Here is a 24,856-nt window from a genome sequence, read left to right on the forward strand (position 1 = left end):
AATGTATTTTTGAAAAAAAAAGTTTAAATTTTTAAAAACAAATTTATATTTTAGGAAACAAATTCACATTTTAAATAAGTTAGATTTTAGGTGAGAGAAAGTTTCATTTTAGAGAAAAAAAAATACATTATAGGGAAACAAATTTACATCTAAATTTGTTTGACTTTTCACGTAAAGCAGGAGGACTACAGATTGAGCTGTTTGTACTACAAGTCAGGGTAATGGTGACGTCACATCCGGCCACTGGGACATTCCCTATCCGTGTAGCCGTCTTTTGTTCATTTGTTTTTGGCTATGTAACTGTGTTTTGCCGCTTGCAGTTTTGTCTTTGCACTTGTACAAGTGTTTCCGAACGGTCAATTTTTTTTTAGATGTAAATTTGTTTCCCTATAATGTATTTTTTTTCTCTAAAATGAAACTTTCTCTCACCTAAAATCTAACTTATTTAAAATGTGAAGTTGTTTCCTAAAATATAAATTTGTTTGCTAAAATGTAAATTTGTTTTTAAATTTTTTTTTATTGTATTCAAAAATACATTTGTTTCATAAAATATAATTTTGTTTCTTCAAATGTTTTTTTTTTTTTTATTTGTTAATGTGTTTTTGAATTGTAAATGTGTTTTGCACTTCTCAGCCACCGTACTTTAGCACTCAGGTGACACAGTTAGAGTAATTATCAACAAATGTAGAAAACATGAATCATCTATTGGTCTGTTAGAAGCTGGCCTAACAAAATTAAGCCAAAAGTACAAATACCAGGAATTTAAAAGAGAATATAAATACATGTAAAGTACTTCCGCCATTGTTCTTAGCTACATATGATCAAGGCTTATTATTCATCAAAAGGCTGGGAAGAAAAGGCATCTGTCCAAAAGAAAAGCAAAGGTCTGTTTGAAATGTAAAACACGTCTTGATAATGCCCAAAACTTTTGGGAAAATTATATTGTGGACTGGTAGGTCAAAAGGGCATCGATTCATATTAGGACAAAAACACCATAAAGAAACACAGTGGTGGTATTGTGATGCTGAGGGGCAGGTTTGCTGCTAGGGGACATAGAAACTGTGACCCTTTACCAAAGATTTCTTAAGCAGAACATCTGGATTAAACCCATTAGCTAGAAACTAACATGGGTTACAGACAGCATCAGTAATTGAATCTCTTAATACTTCAAAACAAAAATGTTAAGGTTTAGCACAACATTTTGGCATGACATTATACAGCTTAGGCCCAAAAAAACACTAATTTATCCAAACTAAGACCAAAACTCCTTAGGATCAATGAAAAACACTCTGGTAGCACCAAGTATGGTTTAGTTTTGATCCATTTGTCAAAATTTGGATGATTATTTGCAACAAATAATCATAAAAATGCTCAAGCACACACAACTCACTTTTAACTCCAAAATATTGAGTAGAACACAACCACAACTATGAAATACCAAAACTACGTACTAATTTGGGAAACCTCCAGGAAGCCTGGAAAACCAAATATAAACACAGTTTAAAGGATTATAATGAAGTTTTTCTGTTTTGGCAATAATCGTAAATAAAATTGTGAATTTTCCTTTATGTAGACCTTTGTAGCAAAAGTGTTTATCAGTGATATAATGCAATAACCTAATTTTCTTTTTTTTTTCTCTGCATCATGTCAGCCTTTCCTTACAGAATCTTAATAGGTTAACAGTTTAAACCAAGAATATAACAAAAATCTTTGTTTTCATATTTATTTTACTGAACAGAGATATTGAATATTCAGATAACGAAAGTCAGGTAGAATTTAGTTTCTAAATTACCTTCAAAACCTCTGTCTTAGTTTTCCTGCCATTAAAAAGATGAAGAATAAAAATATGAAAACTTCCACAATTAAGTTCTGAAATCAGGATGGGATTTAAAAAGGTTTAGAGTGGTGATCAATCTGACCTTGCCTCTGAAAAGTTCCTTTTAATAGATCATTGTAACAACTTTGAGTTGACTGTGTTTGTTTCCCATCCACAGATAGAAGAGTTTTTGGCTCCAATTGATCCACCAGAACAGATGGATTTTTTCTATTTGTGGTAAAAACAGAGGAGCATTGAAATGTTAAACAGCCACATATTTTTTTTTCTCAGGAGCTGGTTGTAACCCAAACAGGATTATAGGATATGTCTGTTAGAAATCTCGATTTAATACTTCTGTGCACCAGCTGGATATAGAAGCCAGGAGCTTGCACACTCATCTTATTGGGGCCTGACTTCATTTTCACAGCAATTCTTGGTGACTGCAGCAGTATCATGACTTGCTCCCCTAGCTACCCCCAACAAAAACACTGGATTAAAAAATGTTTAATGTTATAAATTAAACTCAACATGGATAAGGTATTTGGGAAAAGTATACACAAATATATACAGTTAGTATAAATACGATTTTTTTTGTCTTTTTTATTCTTTTTTTTTTTGTATTTTAGTAGCACTTGATCCACAGAAATAGAGTTTTGTTTGTTGACTGTTTACAACAAAAAGTCATGAATCCTTCTTGTTTGGTTCCTTTTTTGGCCGGATTGTATTAACTCAGAATGGAGGTCCCAGAATTCAGGCAAGACAGTTTATTAAAAGTAAACATGTCTGCTGTCATGATCTTGGCACTGATGGCTGGCTTAATTACTCATTCCATTCACCTATCTAACTCTGCCCGGTTTCTAATCACTGCTCATCTGATCCACCTGCTGCTGCCTCTATTTAAGGTTCTTTTTTTCCAGTGGTGAGAGCGTTTTTAGAGTTTCTTGGTGTTTCTGATTTCCTGATCTTGACTTGTTCTGCCTTTCAACCTCTGAACGTGCCTGTTCCTGTCTGATTTCAGTGGAAAGAGGGCTTTTAGCGTACCCGTTTCTGATTACCTGATCCTTATCTGTTCTGCCTCTCAACCACTGAGCCTGCCTGTTCCAATTTAAACGGTTTGCCTGAACTGTTTTTGGACTCCTGGATCTCTGAGCCTGCCGATTCCTGTTCTGATCTATTTGCCTGACCTGGCTTCAGACTCCTGCATGTTTTTCCAGGCTGCAGCATCTGGAACACTTTGGGTCGCTGTTTTTGCAGATGTCGTGATTCAGAACATAAGGACCTAGTACTCAGGCAAGAAAGACAGCGGGATAACTTCAAAAAGGTGTTTATTACACGGAATGCGGATCTGCAGTAATAACAGCTCAATGGAATGAGTAATTAAGCCAGTCATCAGTGCCAAGATCACGACACAGATGGCTGTTTACCATCCACTGCTCTGCTCCACTCTGTAAATTACAGTGAGCAGATGTACCTGCCTCTATTCTTATCACCCTCATTCCAAATACAGATGTTATTTAGTCTATTAATACCTCCTTCTCTCTGAGAGTCTTCACCAGACTGTTTTTTTCTTTCCTGTGAAGTGTCAGTATGCACCTTCACCGTTACTTTGTCCTCATTGGACTCCCTTCAGTTCTGACTCTAGTCATGTTCTGGACTGTTTCTGCTTGCCACCAATGTGTTCAGCCTGCCTCTATTCTGCTCAAAGCCAGTTATCAGCCTGGTTTCACCTGCTAGTAGCCTTTCACCAGCCTGTCAGCCTGCATCAGCTTGCCACCAGCAGTTTCTGTCTCATCAAGCCTGCTACTTGCCAGCCCAGCTTATCAGTAGCTGGTTCCATTGTCACTTGCCTGTTAAAGCCACTGATTTCTATTTATTCACTGGATTGCTGATAGACAGAGAAAACTGAAGTCACCTGCCGCCATCTTGGTACTCCCCACTTTCATAGATTCAAGCCACAAAAATGCCTGTAATGTAATGCAATTACCCTTCCAATGTAATCATTACTTTTATATTACATCATCAATTTAGCACTTTTGCACATTGTCAGATTGTGTGTGTATGTGTGTGTGTGGACCTGTCTAGCCATTTTTCCAATTTCACCATCAGGTTTAGCAACAGTTGTTGCAAAGTGAGGACATTTTGTTGGTCCTCACAAGCTATTTTGCTAATGGTTAGGTTTAGGGTTAGTTTGTTTGGATTTGTATATGTTATATTACATGATGTATATCATGAACGTCATACAAACTATGCAATGTGATGTGTCTATTTTTTAAATCATAAATGAAGGTAATCTACTCATGCTATGAAACAGTAAGTGTGTGTCAAAGTGATTGCTTTATCATTTTTTCTTACAAGTCTTAAACTCTCCTGAAAATGAAAACATCATTGTGGTTTGATGCTGTAGCGCACATTTTGTTTACATTCTGACTGGTCTAACAAGGGAGTACCAATATGGTGGCTGGTGTCTTTACAGCACCACATACTACCAACAGCCTATCAGCAATCCAGGGCACAAACAGAGATCAGTGGTTCAAGCTCTCTACCAGTCGGCCTGACTGCATTCCTGATTTTATTATTGCAAACTTTAAATAAACCTTTTTAGTGTGTCTAGCTAATTTTGGAGTCTCCGAGGTTTTTAATTTATGGCTTCTGTTTTTTTTCTCAAAAACACTAAATGCTCCTCCAGGACTGACCAGGAAGTCTCCAATGCAACCATGACAAGAAAAACCTGGAATGAACTAATACCACAAAACTTATAAAACTATATTATTTTAAAGTTATCAAAATAAGTTTATAAATAAGTGATTAAATAATTACATTAGTTCAATAAATCAATAACGGACAGGATTATTAATACTCATTTGAGGAAATTATTGTTTGCTCTAATAATTTTGACTGAGTGTTTGTATGAAGATGGCTTAATTAATTCAGAGACAAAAAAACAAGAAGGAAGAAAAAAATCAAGCTGGGAAACGTTGACATCATCATTTTTTTTATTGTTGGTACTTATAAATATTCAGTTTCAATACACTAATAAAATAGCTTGGACAATTTGCATGACTTGATATAATAAAAGCTTCCCAAAAATTGAGATACTTCCAAAAATTCAGGATCTACAAACCTGAGCCACGACAAAAGAAACTGATAGGATTTGGTAAGAGATGCTACACAGTAGCCAACACACACAGTTCCAGTTTTCAACAAGGTGAAGCACTGTTTTCCCACCATCTGACAAATGATTGACATTGAAAAGTTTTCAAAACACAACTGACACATAAATAATTTAAACTCATGTAGCTTTTAGGATGAATAATTCAAAGAGGTTGCAAAAGGCTGGGTTCTTAAATAATTGAGAGATTGATTGTAAATCTGTTATGGCAGTGTTTAACTTTCGGAGAGCTGCAAACAGAGAAAAAGAAAACAAGCAGCAAATGTACAATTAGCAAAACATAAAACTACATTTGGAAATATAGAATACAAGGTAATTTGCAGAATATTCATATTGTACGTCTAATCTAACCTCACCAAAATAAAAATGAACGCGATATTTCAACATGTAAACCTGTCTTTAAATATTTCTTTTCAAAGGTTACTTGTTGGAATATTCCCCATCAGGTGTTCAGAAGGAAAAAAAAACAAAAAACAACTTGCAGGTCCTGAGATGTTTGGTTGACATCTGAATCCACAGATGAAGGTCAGGATGATATTTACTTCTCTGTATTGATATCTTGCTTAATTATTGGTTTTGAAACATTTTGAGAGTTTTACAACATAAAAACGAGTCCTTAAAATGCTTTCATGTTATGGAGCTGTTGGACAATTCAATGAAAACATTGATCTTAAGAGAGAAAATATTTGTAAGCTTTACATATTTAAATATTGAGGTTTTTTTTTGTTGGTAAGAACATTTTTGGGTGTTTATTTTCTCCTTGCAGATGCAAATTTGAATTACTAATTGTTCCAGCAAGATTGAACCCTGGGGCCTGCTTCACTGTTTACTGAAAAGTTTTTACACCTGAAATCAGGGAAATGGGGTTTTCCATTTCACAAAGAGAGTTTATACAACCTCTGTTTCTGTTACCATAGTAACTCTCTCCCTAGAGCTAACCTTGTCAAGGTTTATCTCAAAAAAACTGTGTCCTCTGTCTCCACCTTCCCTACAGTAAAGCCAGTCATGTTGTTTTATTTAGTGATTTAATCAGCAGAGTTCTGTTGTAGTTTTGTGTGAAGAAAAAAAATTAAATTATTTACCAGGTCCGTTTGACACAATAGGTAAAAAAAAAAAAGCAAAAGCACAAACACAGCATGTCCATTTGATAAAGATCCAATTAACGTTTAAGCAGCATTAATTCAGAGAATTAAATGTTTTTAGGGAGAGGATTCTCAGACCACTTATCGATGTTCTTTATTCAGAAAGTTATCTTTATGCGCGCTACCTCACAATCCAACACATACATCCAGACCTTATTCGTCCTCACATTAGCAGCATTACTGATTTATTTAAAAGGTTTTTAACAGAACTTGAAATCAGCGAAAGAACAATGATGTGCTTTAACAGCTTTATAGAAAACAACTGCACCGTCAAACAGCCACTTAATATTTACTGTGTAATGTAAGACAGAATCAAAATGAGGAGGAACCCCACCAGATGATGCTCAGGTCTTGTTAGAACAACTTATTTTGGCCAGAAAAATTCAAAGTTGAGGATTTGAGTCTGAGTTTAAAGTTAAACCTGCTTTATGAAACAGGCCTCTGCATTCAGTCTGCAACACAAACCTTTAAAGGTTAGTAGAAGCAGCAGACGTGCTTTCTTACATCAGTGTCTGAGTAGTTCAGCTATTGAAGAGACAAGATTTCACCAAGAAAATCTCTCCTGTCAGACAACACTAAAGGGAACAGATTCATTTTTCTTTTTGGGGCTTTTTATAAATTAACGTGAAGCATTATTCTTCTACTATGAAATAAATATAAAATAAATACCTCCAATGGCTGCTTCACAAATGTATCCCTGACAGGCAGGAGGTTGAGGGAGGAGTTGTCGATCACCTTTTTTTGATTTTAATATATTTATTCTTCATCTTGAACCTCTGTTATTATTATATTTATGTAAAGTTCCATTCAGATATTTATCATATCATTACTGCCTCCAAAGCATTTGCTTTGAACTTCATATTTTTTTCTTCCAAAACTGCCAGATGTACTGCTTCCTTACTTAAATAGGATGGATCAAATACATTCTACACCTGTTATCCATTATGTAATCTTTTGTAAATTCACATGTTTTTTTTCTTTTTTGCACAAGCGATTAACCAGTGCTGTTTTGGGATCTTTGAAGATCAGTCCTTTATTGAAGTGCATTCATGAACTAAACTTCAGCTCCATTTAATGTGTATGGATTATGTATATAAGGGAACTCTGTACCATGAAACCAACTGATTTAAACAAGCAACATATTTTCTTTAGAAGAAGGAGTATGGAATATTAATCCTGAAACTTGTAAATATTTCTTTATAGCTTCTCTATGGCAGCATAAAGCACGTTTGAAATGAGGCAAATACCTTTTAACAGCACTGTATTTCAGACTTTATATATGATTTTGAAAATGTGCAGTTGGGAGAAATCTATGTTAAATAATTTCTGAATGCAGATTTTGTTGTTTTAAAACCTTGATGTTTTTGTTTGTACCATAGTTCCACCAATAAAACTAAAATTCAAATGCATTAGTAAAAGCACAGGAAATAATAAATACATGGCTGTAATGAATGTCTCAAAAACATTTCTTATAATACCAGGACCTTATGCAACGTATCTTTTCAGTAGAAGCATTTTGAGTAAAGGCGTCCTGCACTCGGTACTTTATAACGAGGCACAGAGAAGCGATTTCGCTCTACAGCGTTTGAACTGCTTACTGTCTTGCGTTTCTTTCATGTCTGAGTTACCCTCTAGAGCTTTTCTGCAACATTTTGTGATGGAAATCTGACAGAGTCACAGTGGTCTTATTTGCTGCAGTCTCATTACTGGACAGAGACAAAGTGGCGGGCGGTTAATCCGTCCACTAACAGATTGCAGATTTACTCCTACACAGATTTACAAAAGTTAATTAGCAGCAAAACATTATTCATTAATAATAGTGCCTAGGCCAAATGAAAGAACATTTTTCCTTTAGTGTTGGAGCAACAGTAAAAATGTTGCTTAAGGTTAGAAGATTACTTTTTTGTTTTTATGGCAAACAATTGATTGTCGGCCAACAATCCTCATTTTTTAATTAATCTGTATATTAAACCATTACCTGCATACAGGCTTATTGATTGAAACTGTAATTCTTGTTGCAAAAACCCCAAACCAATCTTGATAGTATTAACAAAAACAAAACAAAACTGAGCTTTCCACTGTTTTTGAAGGTAGGCATATAAAAGAAAGTAAATTAAAAGTTAGAATCTTTATGTATGCTTTTGATCCGCAAATTCTGAATAGCAATATATGGCATAGAGAGGCATATACTGTCCCATAAGAAACAACCTCTGTGTCACATGGGACAGCAGGAAGGCAGGGCCCATTCTAGTTGATCAACAAAAATCTTAATAGAGTGGTTGCTTATAGGAGCTTTAAAGGTACATAGCAACATTATTTGCCTTTTCCTTATTTACCTGTAGCTCGCTATACTGCTAGCATACCATTTGTTATTTTGTGTTTTCTGTTATTTTGTGCTATATTTGTTATCAAATAAAGCCCCTTGTATATATTTAAAATAACTATTTTGATACTATTAATGTCATTATTAGTTTCAGTGAGAGCTGAGCAATTAATTACATTTGCAATATAATCCCAATTTAACAAAATGCTATTTAAACTACATAAGAGTAAGGAGCTACATTTCCCACCCCAGGCCTTTAGGTGGCGGTGATACGCTGAAAGAGGGTTTGCACCTAAAAAGAAAGGTTCAGCTAATGTGCAGAGCATGGGCGGTTCTAGACAGGGGCCAACACAGGCCAGCGCCCCTGTAGATCATGTCCTGGCCCCTGTTGTGGCCCTTGTACTAAAGACATAATGCTAAGAGAAATCTAATGATGATAGATGATATGCGCTGGAGCAGACATGGTTTCTGATAGGTCCTCTGGATCTATTTAATTTTTTTTCTTTAAAAAATTCAGTTTTACTAATTATTTAAAAACAATAAGGTTATAGCTTCAATGATATTAAGATAGGATCCCAGTTTTCATCTGTTGTTTTCTTTAAAACAAATAAAAAATACTCTAACTTTCACAGCTAAGTTTATCAGTTTTTCTTGAGTTCTAATTCTGATTTTAGAGAAAACTATAATTTTTTAACTTAAATGAAGTTAAAAATATATCAAATTCCTAAATGTTGAATGTATATTGACCTAATATTCCAAATAACAGCTTTATTTTATCTTTTTTTTTATATATTTATATAGCTACCATTTCTTGAGTTGCATTTTTGCTATGCTAAGGGATTTTTATTTTAACGATAATCCAAATGAACATTTTTCAGCCAAAAATAAAAATGTTCAGTTAGAAGAATTAAAATTAAGATTTATAATCAAACCTGATTGAAGAAATTTCACTTCATGCAGCTCTTTTAATATATTTGAATACCTTGCCCGTTTTTTTTTTTTTGCTCCATGCTTTTCTGTGCCCTCATGAAACCACTCTGGCCCCTCCCGGCCCCCTGGAACATTTGGTCTAGAACCGCCACTGGTGCAGATCCATACATGCAATTAGAAGTAAGCACTTTTTTCACTAGGATACATTTCACAAAGGATAAAGTAACGTCCTACAGCAATGGACTCTGGACAATCAAGCTTTTAAAGTTATGAAAAAACTGAATCTTTGGAGAAAAACATCTACAGCTTGTGGTTAATGCAAAGAATAATTGAAATGGAATCACTATTGCAATATTGGTTAAAAAAATAACAAATTTTAATTGTTTGCATAATTGTTCAGCCAAATAGATACATTGATTGATTGGTTCATACCTTGATCTTATTTATCATGATAGAATGTTTTATGGTCATTTTATTATAGGCATATAATGTTGCTATGTACCTTTAAACTAGAAAAGATAAAAAGGCAGGTGGTAACAGTTTGTTTTCCAATCTGTAACTGCCTCTTATCCAGCCATTCACCTTCTCCTTCAAAATAAACTGTCTGTAATTTTTCAAGCTTTATTATCTGGAGCAAGAATGGTCCATCATAAAAAGAAAAAACACAAAGAAATAGCAGTTAATTAAATGTTTCTGCTGGGTTCAATTCACCTCTCCGTAGCAAGGGGAGGAAGTATTTGTCGGGGGGGATTTGAATTAGTATGGTACTATGGTCATAATTGATAACTTCGACCCTAACAATAAAAGGAAAAACATAAAAAATAATAAACAAAACAACAACAACAACAAAAAAGTTTGTTTCCTTATTATCACTTAGAAAATAATGTATTATATAAGCTCAATTTGGGCATAAGATGTCTCAAATTCTATGTATTTTCCTTTATGTTGTTCCATCGATGATGTTTCTCCTCAGCAACCTTTGGCTGACTTTTAAAATTATGTTTTTCTTTATTGTTTTTTCCCACTACTTTAGAAATATGAATATATTACAGCTCAGAAAGGCTCTTTTTGAGTAAAAATCTAAAAATAAACCCTAACAGGTGTTATCAGAACACAGTAGATGCACAAGCATCTCTCACAAGGATGATATATGTAGGGGGAAATGGATTTGTTATATGGACAGAGAAAAAAAGGTTGATTTTAATGATGTTCATCAAACTGGTCAAGAGAGAGGGGCTGATGTTCTGTTCCATGTTTGTTTCATCTTTAAATCCGAGTGTTACTGACTTTGGTCACACAGCTCTGAGGAAAAGAAAATCTTTAGAATTTATCAAACATCAGCTCACTCTTTGCATTTTTTCCCCCGTTTCTTTTTATTATATCGTGTGACAATCACTAGTTTGGTTTCATTCAACTCAGCTGGATACCGTGTCTTCTTAACTGATGTCTGGCGTCAGTCAAACCAAAGAGCCGGGTGGAATAAATCCAAATCTCTGCTGTAATATTGAAGCAACACTTGAGCTTCAGTGGCTTGGAGCGCTTTTTACTGTGATCAAAGAAACGCGTCAGTGAAAACGGAGGAAAGCCAAGAAGAGAATCCACTTTACATCTACCCTGAAGCGTTTCTGTGGACTCATATTCTTTGGAAAGTAATCAACGCACCTGCCAACCTTACAAAGTTTTTATATTATAAACAAGGATTGCCTCTCCAGTTCTCTGCTGTGAATATCGTTGCTGTTAAAGTATAGTGTTCTAAAAGTAGCCGAGAAAAGCAGACAGCTTGACATTGGATTAACCTGACTAATTATTTAATTTTGCATCATTATCAGTAATGTTTGAAAATGTTATATGGCAAGATATCATGGTACTATCTAGATCCTGTAAATCAGAGGTCCTCAACCCTGGTCCTGCATATATTAGGCTCTGTTTCAGTACTCATGCTTTTGCCCTTACATACTTCAATCTGCGTTCCAGCATGTCCCAATTCTCCACAGCCTTTTTATGATTTGCCTCCATGCGCCTTTGATCCACACTTCTGCTAAATGCAAAGTAAAGTGTATTACCAACAAATTCATTGCTCCACATTTTAAGTGAAACAAAACAGCAGAAATATTTAGATAATCAAGCTCCTGTGCCTTGCAATTTCCTTTTAATAAACATCCTTATTCTTTTGTAACATGATCCATAATTCTTCTTCACATGCTTCTGTTTTATGGAACTGGGTGATAATTTGCAACAAAAAGCCGCCAAATTTCATTTTATTAGCACTAACAGAATAATAAACAAACAACTGGTGCCTCACCTTGCAGCGTGGCGCAGCATAAACCTGCTACAGAAGCTGTGGCGTGACATGCTACCCCCATCACTCGATAAAATTAAACCCAGGGAACATTTCTCTGAACACAGGCATGGAATAAGCCTTCGCTGGTCTGGTCTGTCTTCTGTTAAAAATACCAGCAGCTGATAACTGCTGCATTGGAGCTCGTCGGTGGAGGCTAACAAATAGACAAGTATTCTCTGTTTGGGAGAAAGACTGTAGTTGCTGGACTGCACTGCCCTGTCTTTAACAGAACACCACAATAAACTTCACTGTTATTTTGAATTGTCTTTCCTGTCCATCATAAAGCCTGAAACCTCCTCATCCATTTTGAAGCTCCCTCATAAATTGTCTTCGCCCGGTAAAAGCTGTGCCAATTTGGACACTTGTTTACTCTCAGTTATTACTTTTTTCCTTTTTTGGTAAGAGCATGGATGGTCTTCCATTGCAATAGACAGCAGAAAGTAAAATGATGTTTGTTGTATTTTGCTTATTTAAAGTCTTTCGCCACCGACAGCACATATTTCATATACAAGGAAAATGTGAACGTTACAAAACTGATCAAAAATTGGGATTTAACATGGCGTCTCCTATTGGGTGCCCCGCCCCCTATGCATTTATAAAAAAAAACTCATTCTAATCTATTACAGTGGTTTAGTTTTTGAGGTGATGTTTGTTAGTTACACACTGTTCCTTTTAAAGATTTATGAGATGTTGATGGGGATTTTTAGAACATTTAAGTGAGGAACCTAAATATACACAACCTTAGATGCAATGCACCATAATATGATAAAATATGCAAACCCTTAATTCACTTAATCAAGGACATTTTGTTATATTTAAATTAGTCACTTACGTAGTTTCCCAACATTTCAAAATTAAATAGAAATATTTAGAAAATATACTTGATAATAAATGTAGGCTTTAATCAATCGGAGCATCTGAGGAGGTAATCCAATCATTTGATTGAGGTGTGCTGGAGCTGAGAGACGTCTAAAACATGTCGAGCAGTGGGTTCTGAGGACCGGAGTTGGAGTGTGAAGAAAAGAAAGCATAGTTTAGTATATTTGATCCTCACTTAGTGTATGCCGGAACCCTTATGAAATGTCATAAATATGATAAGGAGTTGGTAAATAAATTGGCCTAAATAGGATTATACTGACTAACAACAGCAGGGTGCCAAAAGGTTAGGGTTCCAATTATTTTGTAGAAAAATAATGTATCAAGAGATTGTTTCATTTTTTACAGTGAGACAATATTGCTAAAAAAAAAGGTCTTAGTCCACTTTATCATGAAGCAATAAGTTCTGTATAATGAAACATTAGTGTGAATTAAACTGACTTTTTAAGTTGTGAAAATATTATTCATTTCTTCCAGTGTTGACAGCATTGCTGAGTTGGAATTCAGCGGCTCCATTCTCCAAAGGTCAGATTCTTCGCCCGATTACATCAAAACGCGGCGCAGAGGCCTGTTCAGATTGGAAGACTCGTTACACAGCCGCCATATGCTTCCTTCTTTTAGCCCGTTTTGAAGGATCGGTCTGGTGTATCCTACATAGCCTGGGGTTCCCGTGATAAATTTCGAGTCCAAGCAGGCTGGCTGCTCTGTGCTCAGAGGAAAAAGGTAAATGGAGCAGAGCAGTGGTGAATATTGTAAGTGGAGTTTAATATAATACAAGTATGTGAATAATTCCGTCTGAAATTTATGAAAATATTTGTGATAATGTTCGGTTTATTTAATGTTTTTTCTGTCCTTGTGCAAATGTGTTTGGTTGACAAACATAGATTCCAATATCTGAGCAGTGTGGGGAAAAGAAATATGATATTCGCGATGACGGTACTGCTGCTGAAGCTCCTCGAAAATTTTATTAGCACACAGAACGTTAGTAAGAAGTCCGGCATCTATTCTTTGCCTGCTTTGTGTGTCAACTTTTACGGTTGCTAGGCGATAAAGCGTATGGGAGGTGAATGTCCGAGAAGGCTGGACCTATTTGAATCCATAACCAAAATTCTTCCAACCTCCTCACGGTCCAGGAGGTACCGGGTCCTTAGAGGACGCAGCCTCTGAATCGAACACACTTAAAGTTAATGAAAAATTCTTTATTTCTGAAATCTCTGTGATGATAACAGATCTTTGCTTCTCCGTGTGCTTATTCTGAAAATGTTACGAGAGGTCGCATCAAATTTTTAAATCCTCATTTCTGACCAAACATGTATTGAAAAATGAGCTCTTGCTTCAGTTCAGTCTATTTCCGAAGCCTCAAAGTTTCTTTCACTGTGTGAGTTTAAAGTCACAATGCTGATATTCTGCATTACACCCTATCTGCTTTTTGTGATACTATAATTTCAAAGCATCCTGCGATGCAGATTTTTACAACTTATTACTGCCTTCCATGAATAATTTGTGAAAAAATGTCAGCTGCTTTTCATTGTAACAGGTTTTCTGCAGTGTGTTCAAGCCCCCAAAATATACACACTTATAATTACGCCCATATATTTTGTTTCGATGATTGTGCAATGAGACAGATGGGGGTTCAGGCACCATATCAAACTGCAGACAGAGACCCCAAATAACAAAGCAAGCCCACGTCTGCGATGAACAGTCTGCCTCCATGGTTTCATGTGCCTTTCCTGTTAAAAAACTAACAATATATGTCATTTTGATTGCAGGTTTGGAAGCTATAACTGCATCTTCTCCGTTTGTGGCTGCCTCCTCGCTCATTTTGTTGGTAGGGGAAGGTTATTAGGTTATTGATGATCCGTGCATAATTGAAGCACGTAATTTATTGTCCACATTCTGGGAAACAACATGTCCAAAGTTTACAGTTTTTGGAACATTTCCCCACTGTTTGGATTCAAATGCTTTTTTTTATGTGCCTCATAACTTCATCCAAACTGAGTTCACTGCGGCAGGACAGTCAAAACGTTTGTAATGGTCCATTTCTGACCAGTACAGTCCTGAATAGCCAGCTGGAGGGGGAGCTCTGATCGCTTGCTCTCCACCAGCTCCAGGCAACGCTGAGACTCGATGTTCTGGATGGCTCCCCCCTGCAGAAAAAGAGAAACAGGATGAGGAAAGCAATCAGTCGTGCACCTCATTATATGCTCTACTACCAACCCAGCTGTAATGACTGTTTTCAGATTTCACCAATATCCTCCTGCATTCTAACATTTGAAGAGGCTTTTTTCTTGGGAAACTTTTTTGCCTTTAAGCTTTATAAGTGCAATCACTAGCATCACAACAGGAGAACATATTTCACTTCATTTACATACTTATTACATTACATACATTTGAATTAGAGCTCTTCAGTTATTAAATGTGATTTTAATTCATTAGATACACGTTAAATAAAAAAAGAACAGCAATTATTTTGCATTATTGTCTGGCTCGCTCACAGAGAGGGAATATAAATAAGTAAATGCAATATATAAAGAAAAACAAACTGAAAATACTATAAGCAGTAATTTTTCTCAAATGTAGTTCTGTTTATCTCATATCGACCTAAAGTTCATATTGTTCACTATGAATCTTAAATTCACAATTTTCTTCTCCTTATTGTGATTTCAAGGAATATCCAAAAAATATTAGAAAAACATGTAATTATCTACATAAAAATGAATAACATGAGTAAACAAGAGAAATAATAAATGTTAGGATAATTAGTGTAGTATGGTCTGCAGAGTAAATGACATGGAGTGTGAAATGTCCAAATGAACACAACAGGAAATACAATTGATTAAATGGTAGAGAGATCTCCTGTCATAGTGGCAGATAACACATCAACTTGTTTTTGCTCCTGATTGCAAAAAAGAAAGGTTTTTTAAAGAGATCTGAGTCCCACTTCATGGGTCAAAGCCAGGTCTTTATTTTTGCAACTTAAGTATGAATCAAGTCCAAGTCTGATTCAAGATACATAGGCTACATTCACACTGGAGGCCTCAATGCTCAATTCAATTTTTTTTGTAAAATCCGATTTTTGTTGCATTTCCGTTCACACTTCCAAATATATGGCAACTGTATGTGATCTCATGTGTGAACTGCATTTATACAACGCAAGTGTCCAGCATGTGCAGTAGAGGACGCAATGACATCACAAGCAAGGGTGCTCTATGTTTAAGTAAGTAAACATGGAAGGTAGTGCTGGAGTGCATCTAGCAAACTTTCCCAACCTTAAAAACTAAATCTTTTCAAGATGGTTAAAAAAAAAAAGACTACACTCCGCATTATTGTCTGCATGGTTGTTGTTTTTCTTCCCGCTTCTGCATAGCAAGACCCAGAATAGTGACCTCTGTCGGGTATTTATGGCGTTCAGGTCGGATGAATGCGACCTGGCTGTTCAGAGACAGGTCACATTTGAAAAGATCAGATTCGTATTGGATTCAGGACCACATAGCCAAGTGACCTGGGTCGCATTGGAAGAATCGGATCTGTGTTGTTCAGACAGCCATTAAAAGATCAGATACAGGTCGCATATGGGCCAAAAAAATCGGATTTGGGTCACTTCAGGTTGCAGTATGAACGTGGCCTAAGACTGCCAGAAAGTCTTCACCTCATACCGAAATTACAGACGGAATCGACTACGATTAATTCAAGATGACTCTGAAACTGCTGGGTATCTATTTAAGGAAAAACAAAAATATGCTTTGCCTATGAATGCGTTCTTATAATGAGTGGTAGTAGTCTTGTGCAGGACTCTGCAGCCTACAGCTCCAGAGCAACATGGCTGTTTGGCTACGCCAATACAGCAACTTGATGCTAAATTCAATTTTTTTTTTTTCTGAAATCCAATCTTTTTGTGGTTTTTCATACTCCTAATTACATGCCTCCACTTTCAGACTTTGGTCTGATGGGTTTCGAACTTAAAAGAGACCGACACGCCCAGATGAAGAATGAAGAGTATTTACGGAGGTAATGGTAAATTTCACTGTGACTTTATGATCAATAAAGCTATGTTGAAAAAAAAACAACAACAAAAAAAGTAATGGTGGATGCTAGTGTTTCGGTGTTACTAAACGGTGTCGATGGGAGCAGACAGTATCATGACTATATCATTAGCAAACATAGAACACAAGAAAAAACAGCCCACAACTATTAACAGCAGCCATTTGCATAGCAATCTATGCAAATACTCTGTTTTCCAATAATCTCATTTTGTGCATTTTAAAGTGTATTATCTAAGGAGCTTCATGAAAACAGCAAATATGAAATGAAATTACTAAATTTCGCAAATACGTTTTTTACACTAGCTTAAATTGGTTTTTGATTTTCTTTTTGAAACAATCCTGAATCTACTAAAGAGGAGATGAAAACATATTAAAAATAATATTAATAATAATAATTAGGACATAGCTAATATTGACCTATATACCTGATCAGCTGTTTCTGAATGCAGCAATTAAAATCCAACTTCCCTCTAGATAGAATGAACCATTGCCAACACGAGCTGACAGGATAAAGTAAGTGAGTCAGCTTATACTGACATTATGCATTGCATGGCCTTCTTGATTGGCTCCAATCGGTGGAGTGTATTCACTTGGCCAGGGGGGGTTTCACTTTGGCTGACTGGTCAGCAGCCATGACTTTTACCTTGGAATCTGTGAGATCAAATCCTGAATTCTTTCCATTCTGTACCTTGCAACATATGCAACGTGTGCACGATATATCAAAAACAGAGGGACATCATTGGTATAGTGCTTAAAGAAGTAATGTAATATCTTGATATCTAATATATGGTCTGGATTCTTAATTGGGCAATAAATCCTTCATTTTCATAATTCATGGTAATTGGCTGACTCCGCTGAAGTGTTTTTACTAGTGCTGTCAAAATTATCGCGTTATTAACGCGTTAACGCGAGGCCATTTTAACGGCGATTATTTTTTTAACGTGAGATTAACGCTATGTGGTTTAATGGTACAATTTTCCAAGTACATCCCGCTGCAGCCTGCGGAAAGGCGGGGCTATTTTCCCCCAGTCTATGCATTTCCCATAGGCTTCGAGAGCGGAGCTCCTCAAGGGAAAAAGACGCTCATACACTGGGTGGCGCTAGTGCCTTTTCTTTAAGCCCCACCACCAACAAACAAGTTGAGTGTCTGGTAACTAGTAGCAACCTGAAATACGCTGAGAAAACAGATTACTGAGGTGAAATGGAATCTGCTACGGCACTCTTGCTGTCTGTGTACGCCACAGGTCGGTATCGTGTGTGTGTGTGTGTGTGTGTGTGTGTGTGTGTGTGTGTGTGTGTGTGTGTGGGTGGGTGGGTGTGTGTTCTCATTTTTGTTAAGAGGCTGAAAAGTAACTTTCTAGAGCATAGACTACCTCCAGCTAGTGATGTCGGTCTATTGATTTCGATGTATTGATTGAAAATTGTTCATTATTATCTTGGTTAATTAACATCTAATGTTAACTCTACTGCATTTTATAGCAGTAGGGTAAAATGCTTGTCTTTGTTCAAAAGACTGTATTAACTGTAAAGACTGTCTTTTACATCAGCCTGTTTTCAGGGCCTTTTTTTGGCTACATATTTGTTATTTTTTGCTACATGCCTCCCCATCTTCTTGCCATATGTTTCTATGGCATAAATCAGTGTCTGTGACCTGTTTTCATTAAAAAAAAGAACATTGGCACAAACCTAGCCTGTATGTATTTTTTGTATGTCATCGAGAGTATTTAAATGATTTTCAATCAGAAAAAAAATTTGCGATTAAAATGCGATTAATCGCGAGTTAACTCAGGCATTGATGCGATTAATCGTGATTAAAAAAATTTAATCGATTGACAGTACTAGTTTTTACATATCAAAAAGTGAACTATTAATTGTTTCAAGCTTGAATATTCTCAAACAGAAGAGAAGACCAGTTAGATCCTGCCAGTCACTTTTACGATCCGTCACTGCAATATTTTGCAAGGGAATAACTTACTGTACTTCCATAGAGCGCTTTTATTATCATGTGGCAGTTATAATTGCTTGGGGCTGATATTTTACGGATCCGACTGCATGTGCATGGAGGTGAAGTTTGTACAATGGAATTTCTGTACAAATATATGTATTATTACACCTCATTAGACCTCCATGACTTTATAAATGTCACGCTTGTCTACTTTACCACCCAGGAAACAGATTTGTTTTGGGCTTGTAACACAATCATTTCTTAACCTTTAGATTTTCTTCTAGGCAACCACATATGTGCACACTTTACTGCACAGAGGTAATCAACATGGTAAATATTAAAATACATTTACAAACTAGCAGGTTTGCACAATCATTTTCATACCACAGGGAGCAGAAAACGCTGTTAAAATCATAATAAGCAACCTGCTCTGACGCTAAAAGTAAACACCTGCTTATTTAAAGTCAATTATACTGATTGAATGTAAACAACCACATAATAATATAAAGCAGCATGTATTCCGAAGTAAATATAAATTCTAAATTGGCAAATGCCGGTTAATCACTTCGCATCACTGGTTGATATTTTTCCTTTTATTAACCGAATCATTAACCCTCCCACTAACACATGACCTTTTGGATCCTTTCCAACAGGCATCCGCCAGCCTTTTAATGTGCACCATAAAAACAGGAGGCAGCTTTCAGCCACAGCCAGTATTCATGTGACCTTGTGTTTGAAATGTTCTCGTTTCACAAAATAAATTCACCTCATTACAGCAAAACAAGGAGAGGCAGGAGCCCAAAGCAATGTGGCTCTTCTGTTTTAACTTATTGTATTGGCAGTGTCTGACCCTTTAAGCAAAACAATGAGCTTATTCTAGATAAAGTCTTGGTTGAAATTTTGATTTCAGAAGTGTGGGCGATGCAAATATTTTTTAATATAACTTATATATAAATTTAAATCCCTTTATTGTCCCACAATGGGGAAATTCACTTTCTGCATTTAACCCCTCCCCTTGGGGAGCAGTGGGCTGCCATTGTGTGGCGCCTGGGGTGCAGTCTGGGGTTAAGGGTATTGCTCAGGGACCCAGAGTGCCGTCTGTAAGGATTGAACCAGGTACTTGGAACCTTCCCAGAGCACAAGCGCACTGCTCTGACCCCCAGGCCAAAACTCTCCATTTTATAAGTTCAGTGTGATTTCTAGTAGCTCTTCTGTGTTTGTTTCCTCCACTTTCTCTTTTATCTCTGCTATCCCTCTATATGGATGCATGATATGAACAACTGGACAATTTATAGTGAAACAATCCATCTACATTAAAATAACATAGTTTTACAATTATTATCAGCTTGGATATATTAAAACACATTCATAGATTATATTATTTTCCGTTTTTGATTATTCTAATAATATGTAACATACATTTTATTTATCAGCACCTATAATAAAACGAATATGCTTTACAAGACTATAGAAAGCTTTAAAATGTGGTGGAGGATCTTGGATTTGTTGCTGTACAGAGCCAGTGAAGGTGTTTTAGGAGGTATGTTACTCACTTATCTTGCAGACACCCTGGCTGCGAGATTACCAATAACCAAACAAACGCATGCACATGTTCTGATGTTACAGCCCTTCTAGATTACGTCACCAAAGTGAAGCATAAATGCCTAATTTACAATAGCAGACTCCCTCACCAACTCTCGTCTTTTGCAAACCCAGGTTTTTTTACAAGACCCTAACTCCTTGATCGTTTATGTTATCTAAAAATCCAAAACGTACCAGAACGCAGAGAAAAAGACTTGCGATCCTACAGTTCTAACTACGGTAGTCCATAAAACTTAGGCAGCGCTGTGGTCGCCCAGTCACAGACCTGATTCAGTGGTGCATCAGATGTTTGCAAAGTCAGCTGCTCAGGGGTGACAGCGGTGACAGCCAATCACACGAGAAAAGATGGAGGGCCAATCAGGAGCTTGTGGGTGGGCTAAATTCAGGGAAGCGGGCTTCAATTTGAGCTGCAGTTTTCCGCTTGGTCCTAGTGCTCGACGAGTGTCAGTGTAACATTGTTTTTGGACAGTAAAAAGTGCAGGGGATCAAAACGGATCTTTGAGAAACGTCAGGAGACGGGACCCTGTGCTCCCCCCAAATTACGAAGTTATTGCATGTATAGAAAAAAATCTGATTCAAATTTTTATCACAAAATGAATTGCCCAGTTTATTGAAATATAGAAATATAAAATGTATAAAACCAAAAACTTCTTATTTGAATTAAAATAAACCTATTTCACAGTTAAAATGACCAAAATGTAAAAGGATAAGTATGAGTAACCTGCATTTTCACATATTCCATATCAGAGCACTTCTTGTTGTTATTATATAACACACAAAACAAGTGAGTTGACTCAGCCCAACTGGTGCCACAAGTTTGATGATGTGATGATGTGGCATACTGGAATTGTATAAAATTATTCTATAACGGTAATTCAGGGCTACTTCAGGAGATGTGAGCCCGGTCGGCGCTCTGTAACTCAAAGCAACTTCTGTGATCTGAGTAAGATTACAACCAACATGTCTCTTGGTTATTTAATACATATACATTATGAAGTATTATTTAAAGAGATTGTCCCGAGTAATCTCTACTAAGGGAAAGAACAGGAGAGAGACAGCTTCAAGGAGGAAACACAGAGCTTTCCTTTAACAATCTCTTTGGTTAACCGTGCGAGGCGTGTTCTCGCACCTGGAATTTTGGTCTTATCTGTCCATAGGTTTCAGAAGCCTTATGATTAGTTCAGATTTTTCCAGAGAGAAGTGGCTTTCTTCCTTCAACAGAGATTTAACTGCTCAGTCATTTTTCTCATTGTATACATGACTTATATTATTCCAGATGCCAGGCCAGTGGAGCCTGTGATGGAGTTGGTGGTTGGGGGGATACATCATGGGGAAGGTTGTGGGGATGTCCCCCGCTAGAAATATTGATATTTAAAATATTTTTCTCCTTCTCAATATCTTTCTATCTGTAGCTTGATGGGCTTTAAGCTGTTTGGAAATAGCCTTGAAAAGCTTCTCAGATGAGTTAAGAACAGCTAATGACGGAGGACAGATGCTACAACTGGGTTCTAATTAGTACAGGAATACACCTGACCAGTTGACCATTCTAGATTAAAGGCTATCACCTCAGTGTGGTTAAGGAGCCATTTTGTTTTCAAGATGGAGTGGCAAATGTAACAGCACTCTCGGGGACCCTCAGCAACCCAATGGTTAAGAGTAGAAATGATACTGCATGTGGTAGGGTGATAATGGAACCAACATCCCGGATGCAAAGTAAAGCCCTCCTTCACATGACAAAGCAGTGTGGACAACATAAAAGGTGTTATTACCACGTGGATCATTTGAAAAGCTAAAAGTAGACTCCAAGAAAGGTTATATAAAGGAGGGACTTGTGGGAAAAGACATGTTTCAAAATTTCTATTACAACTTTGGAAATTTCCTCTAGGGGAAAATATGTTCCTGGGTGGTGCAGGCCTGTACGGAGAAGGTTGGCACTAAATGGAGCTGTTGAAAAACCACCAACAACCTCATCATGCTGTCATGATCATGGCTCTGAGGGCTGGCCTAATTGGCCTCATTTCATTCACCTGTCTAATTCTTCCCACTTTGTAATAACTACTTATCTAATCCATGTGCTTCTGCTTCTCTATATAAATATGACTCAGTCCCAGCTTCCGGGGCCAAATTATTGATGCAATGTTGTTGATGCTCCTGTTCTAGTGCTTGTTTTCGGGGAGAATTTCACTTTCATTTTTGTGTAGCGGTCAATTCATCTAACAGTAGCAGCCCGAGATCATACCTCGCCTTACATCCCCCCATATGATCCCGGGTCCACCAAGCACCCTCTAAATAATGTGTATTTTTCAAATATTACGCACGGTTGGAAGTGAGGTTCAGAGTGGTTGAAGTTAGTCTTTAAAAATAGTGAATTTGGGGATTTTCATTTTGCTGCCACTATATTATTAATGATGAATAATATGTAATTTATTAAAGAAAACCATATTCCGCTAAATCTATCTCAGTATGTATATATACATTTCTTTTCTTAATAAAACAAGTTATCATTTTGGTAAAAAAAAAAAAAACATTCTCAGAAGGTTCTGCAAAGTCTTATTATTTGCAAGAATTAAACAGTTAAACTCTCATTTGAATTAAACAGTTAAAAGCTCATTTAGGCTGTGTGATTACAGCTAATTGTAGAATACAATTAGTAATATCTCATCAGCCATTTTACTAAAAGCTCTCTGAACTTTACTTAAATTAGCCAATAATTCAACTCTGGTTAAGGTCATTGCGGCTCCTTCATCAATCATTTATACGCATGGCAGCAGTGTGACACCTTTTTATGATCAATATATTAACAAGGTTACGGCCTCAGTAATTCTGTTTCTAAATTAGCAGTTTGAAATGGCCTTCTTAATGAAACATGATCTATCAACTGGATCGTGCTTGTACCTTAATAGTTTAAATTGAGGGGAGTTTTCCAGGACAAGCTCCCTGGAAATATGCATGAATAAAATCTGAATAAATACTTAAATGCTCTCATCAGGTGTTTTATTTTTACAGCAGATTAGGCAACTTTGCAAATAGTTAAATTGTTTGTCCACAATTCATCACCTGGATTTTTTACTTCAACATTAAACCCATTTTTTTTCCCCAGTTCTTGTCTAAAGTTCCTATGCAGCTTCACATCTTTCCAAAAATCCCTAAAAAAAACAACCACAAAACACAGACACAAAGGGGTGTACAAAATAGTACTCCATTTGCAAACATACATGCCAGGTATCCTTATCTTATTTACCAATAGACTAAAAAACATATTGCATCGATCCATGTCGGTTTAGCAAGCCCTGGAAGCTTCAGACTTTATAACTGTAACTTGCTGCTGTGACATTTAACCGCAGATTATAGCAATGGGACACAAAGAGCTTACTGTATAATAAAGGAGAGGGAGAATTTTACTCAAATTAATCACAATAATCTTCATTTCCTTTTAATCCCCACAATACCAGATAATTTAGTGTTTAATTCTGAAAGAGTCTCTACAAAGAGCACATAACATCTATGTAACATGAGAGTCTTCTTAAAAGTTGGCTCATCACTTGTACACAAAGTTAAAGTCTGCAATAAAACCTGCATGTTCCCGAACATCATCTCTCTTACAGAGAAAGCCATTTGGCATTCATCCATCCCACTGTCCTCTATTCTGTACTCAACTCTCCTGTCATTCTGCAGAGTGCAGAGTTGGATTGCACTATCGATTTGTTGCTATTAAGGTGGGAGCACTTGTTAATCAGTCTGTCAGACAGCGAGTCAGCCAGGGAGCCATCAGGCCGGCCGGCAAAGGAGTCGGGCTGGCGAGTCAGGTAATCTGTCAGCCGGACACTTAATCTTCAGGTCATTCAGCTTAAAGGATGTGTTGAACGAAAGACTCAGTCAAGACAAAGGGTAGAAAATAAAGTGGAAGGACGCATTAAGTGTATTTTAAAATCTAATCAAAGTAAAATCAAAACTCAGTTCTTTTCATTGTAAAATACGTTCTTCATGAAGTGTGTAATTAGCAGATATCTATTTCCTTTAATTAGGATGAACAATCAAGAAAAAAAATGTTTTGATGACTTTCTTGCAATGTAATATATTTTCGTTTCATTTTTATCCAACGCTTAATTTTGTGAAAAACATTTAGAAATATCTTAAAAAATGAAGGAACATTGCAAATAGTAAGCCTAAGAAAAAGCGGTGCATCATATGTTGATGTTTATAAACTGAAGATGCAAAGAAAACCAAATAATCGTTTCACATAAAAACTATCAACTGAAGATCCATTAAGGAGTCTGGAATCATCTGGGATGAAGAGTAACTGCATATGAACTAGAATTTCTCCCTTTTCCAATACTACCAACTCTGTTTGCCTCATTTTGGTGTATATTAACACATCTCCATACTGGTGATTTTCCATTAAATTGAGTATTGAGGCAATTTCATTACAGCAAGGCAGCCCCACTGTCTGTATGTGACAAAAACACAAGACAACAATGAAGGACTATCTGCAGAGTTTAGGTCTTTTAGTCAGACTCATACAGTAATAAAAGTAGAGAGCAAGAGAAAGATGCTGAACACTGGATAAGCCATGAAAAAAAGGAGAGGTACAACAGTAACCTAATATTAGCTTGCTTTGATTTAATATGCACAATAAGTCCAGTGAACAGTAGTTTTACAGTTAAACATA

At 36.4% G+C, this 24,856-nt stretch overlaps 1 protein-coding gene across 1 annotated transcript in view; it reads right to left on the bottom strand.

Annotated features, from left to right (window-relative positions):
- Positions 1-14,019: 14,019 nt before the first annotated feature.
- LOC107096271 (polypeptide N-acetylgalactosaminyltransferase 18-like) overlaps positions 14,020-24,856 on the bottom strand; it is a 256,788-nt gene continuing 245,951 nt past the window's right edge. The window contains exon 10 of the mRNA XM_015392852.1: positions 14,020-14,744. Coding sequence (XP_015248338.1) covers positions 14,598-14,744 — 147 coding nt within the window. The 3' untranslated portion in view covers positions 14,020-14,597. The remainder of the gene's footprint in view (positions 14,745-24,856) is intronic.

Source organism: Cyprinodon variegatus, unplaced genomic scaffold, assembly GCF_000732505.1.
Source record: "Cyprinodon variegatus isolate N-32 unplaced genomic scaffold, C_variegatus-1.0 Scaffold610, whole genome shotgun sequence".
NCBI classification, from domain to species: domain Eukaryota; kingdom Metazoa; phylum Chordata; class Actinopteri; order Cyprinodontiformes; family Cyprinodontidae; genus Cyprinodon; species Cyprinodon variegatus.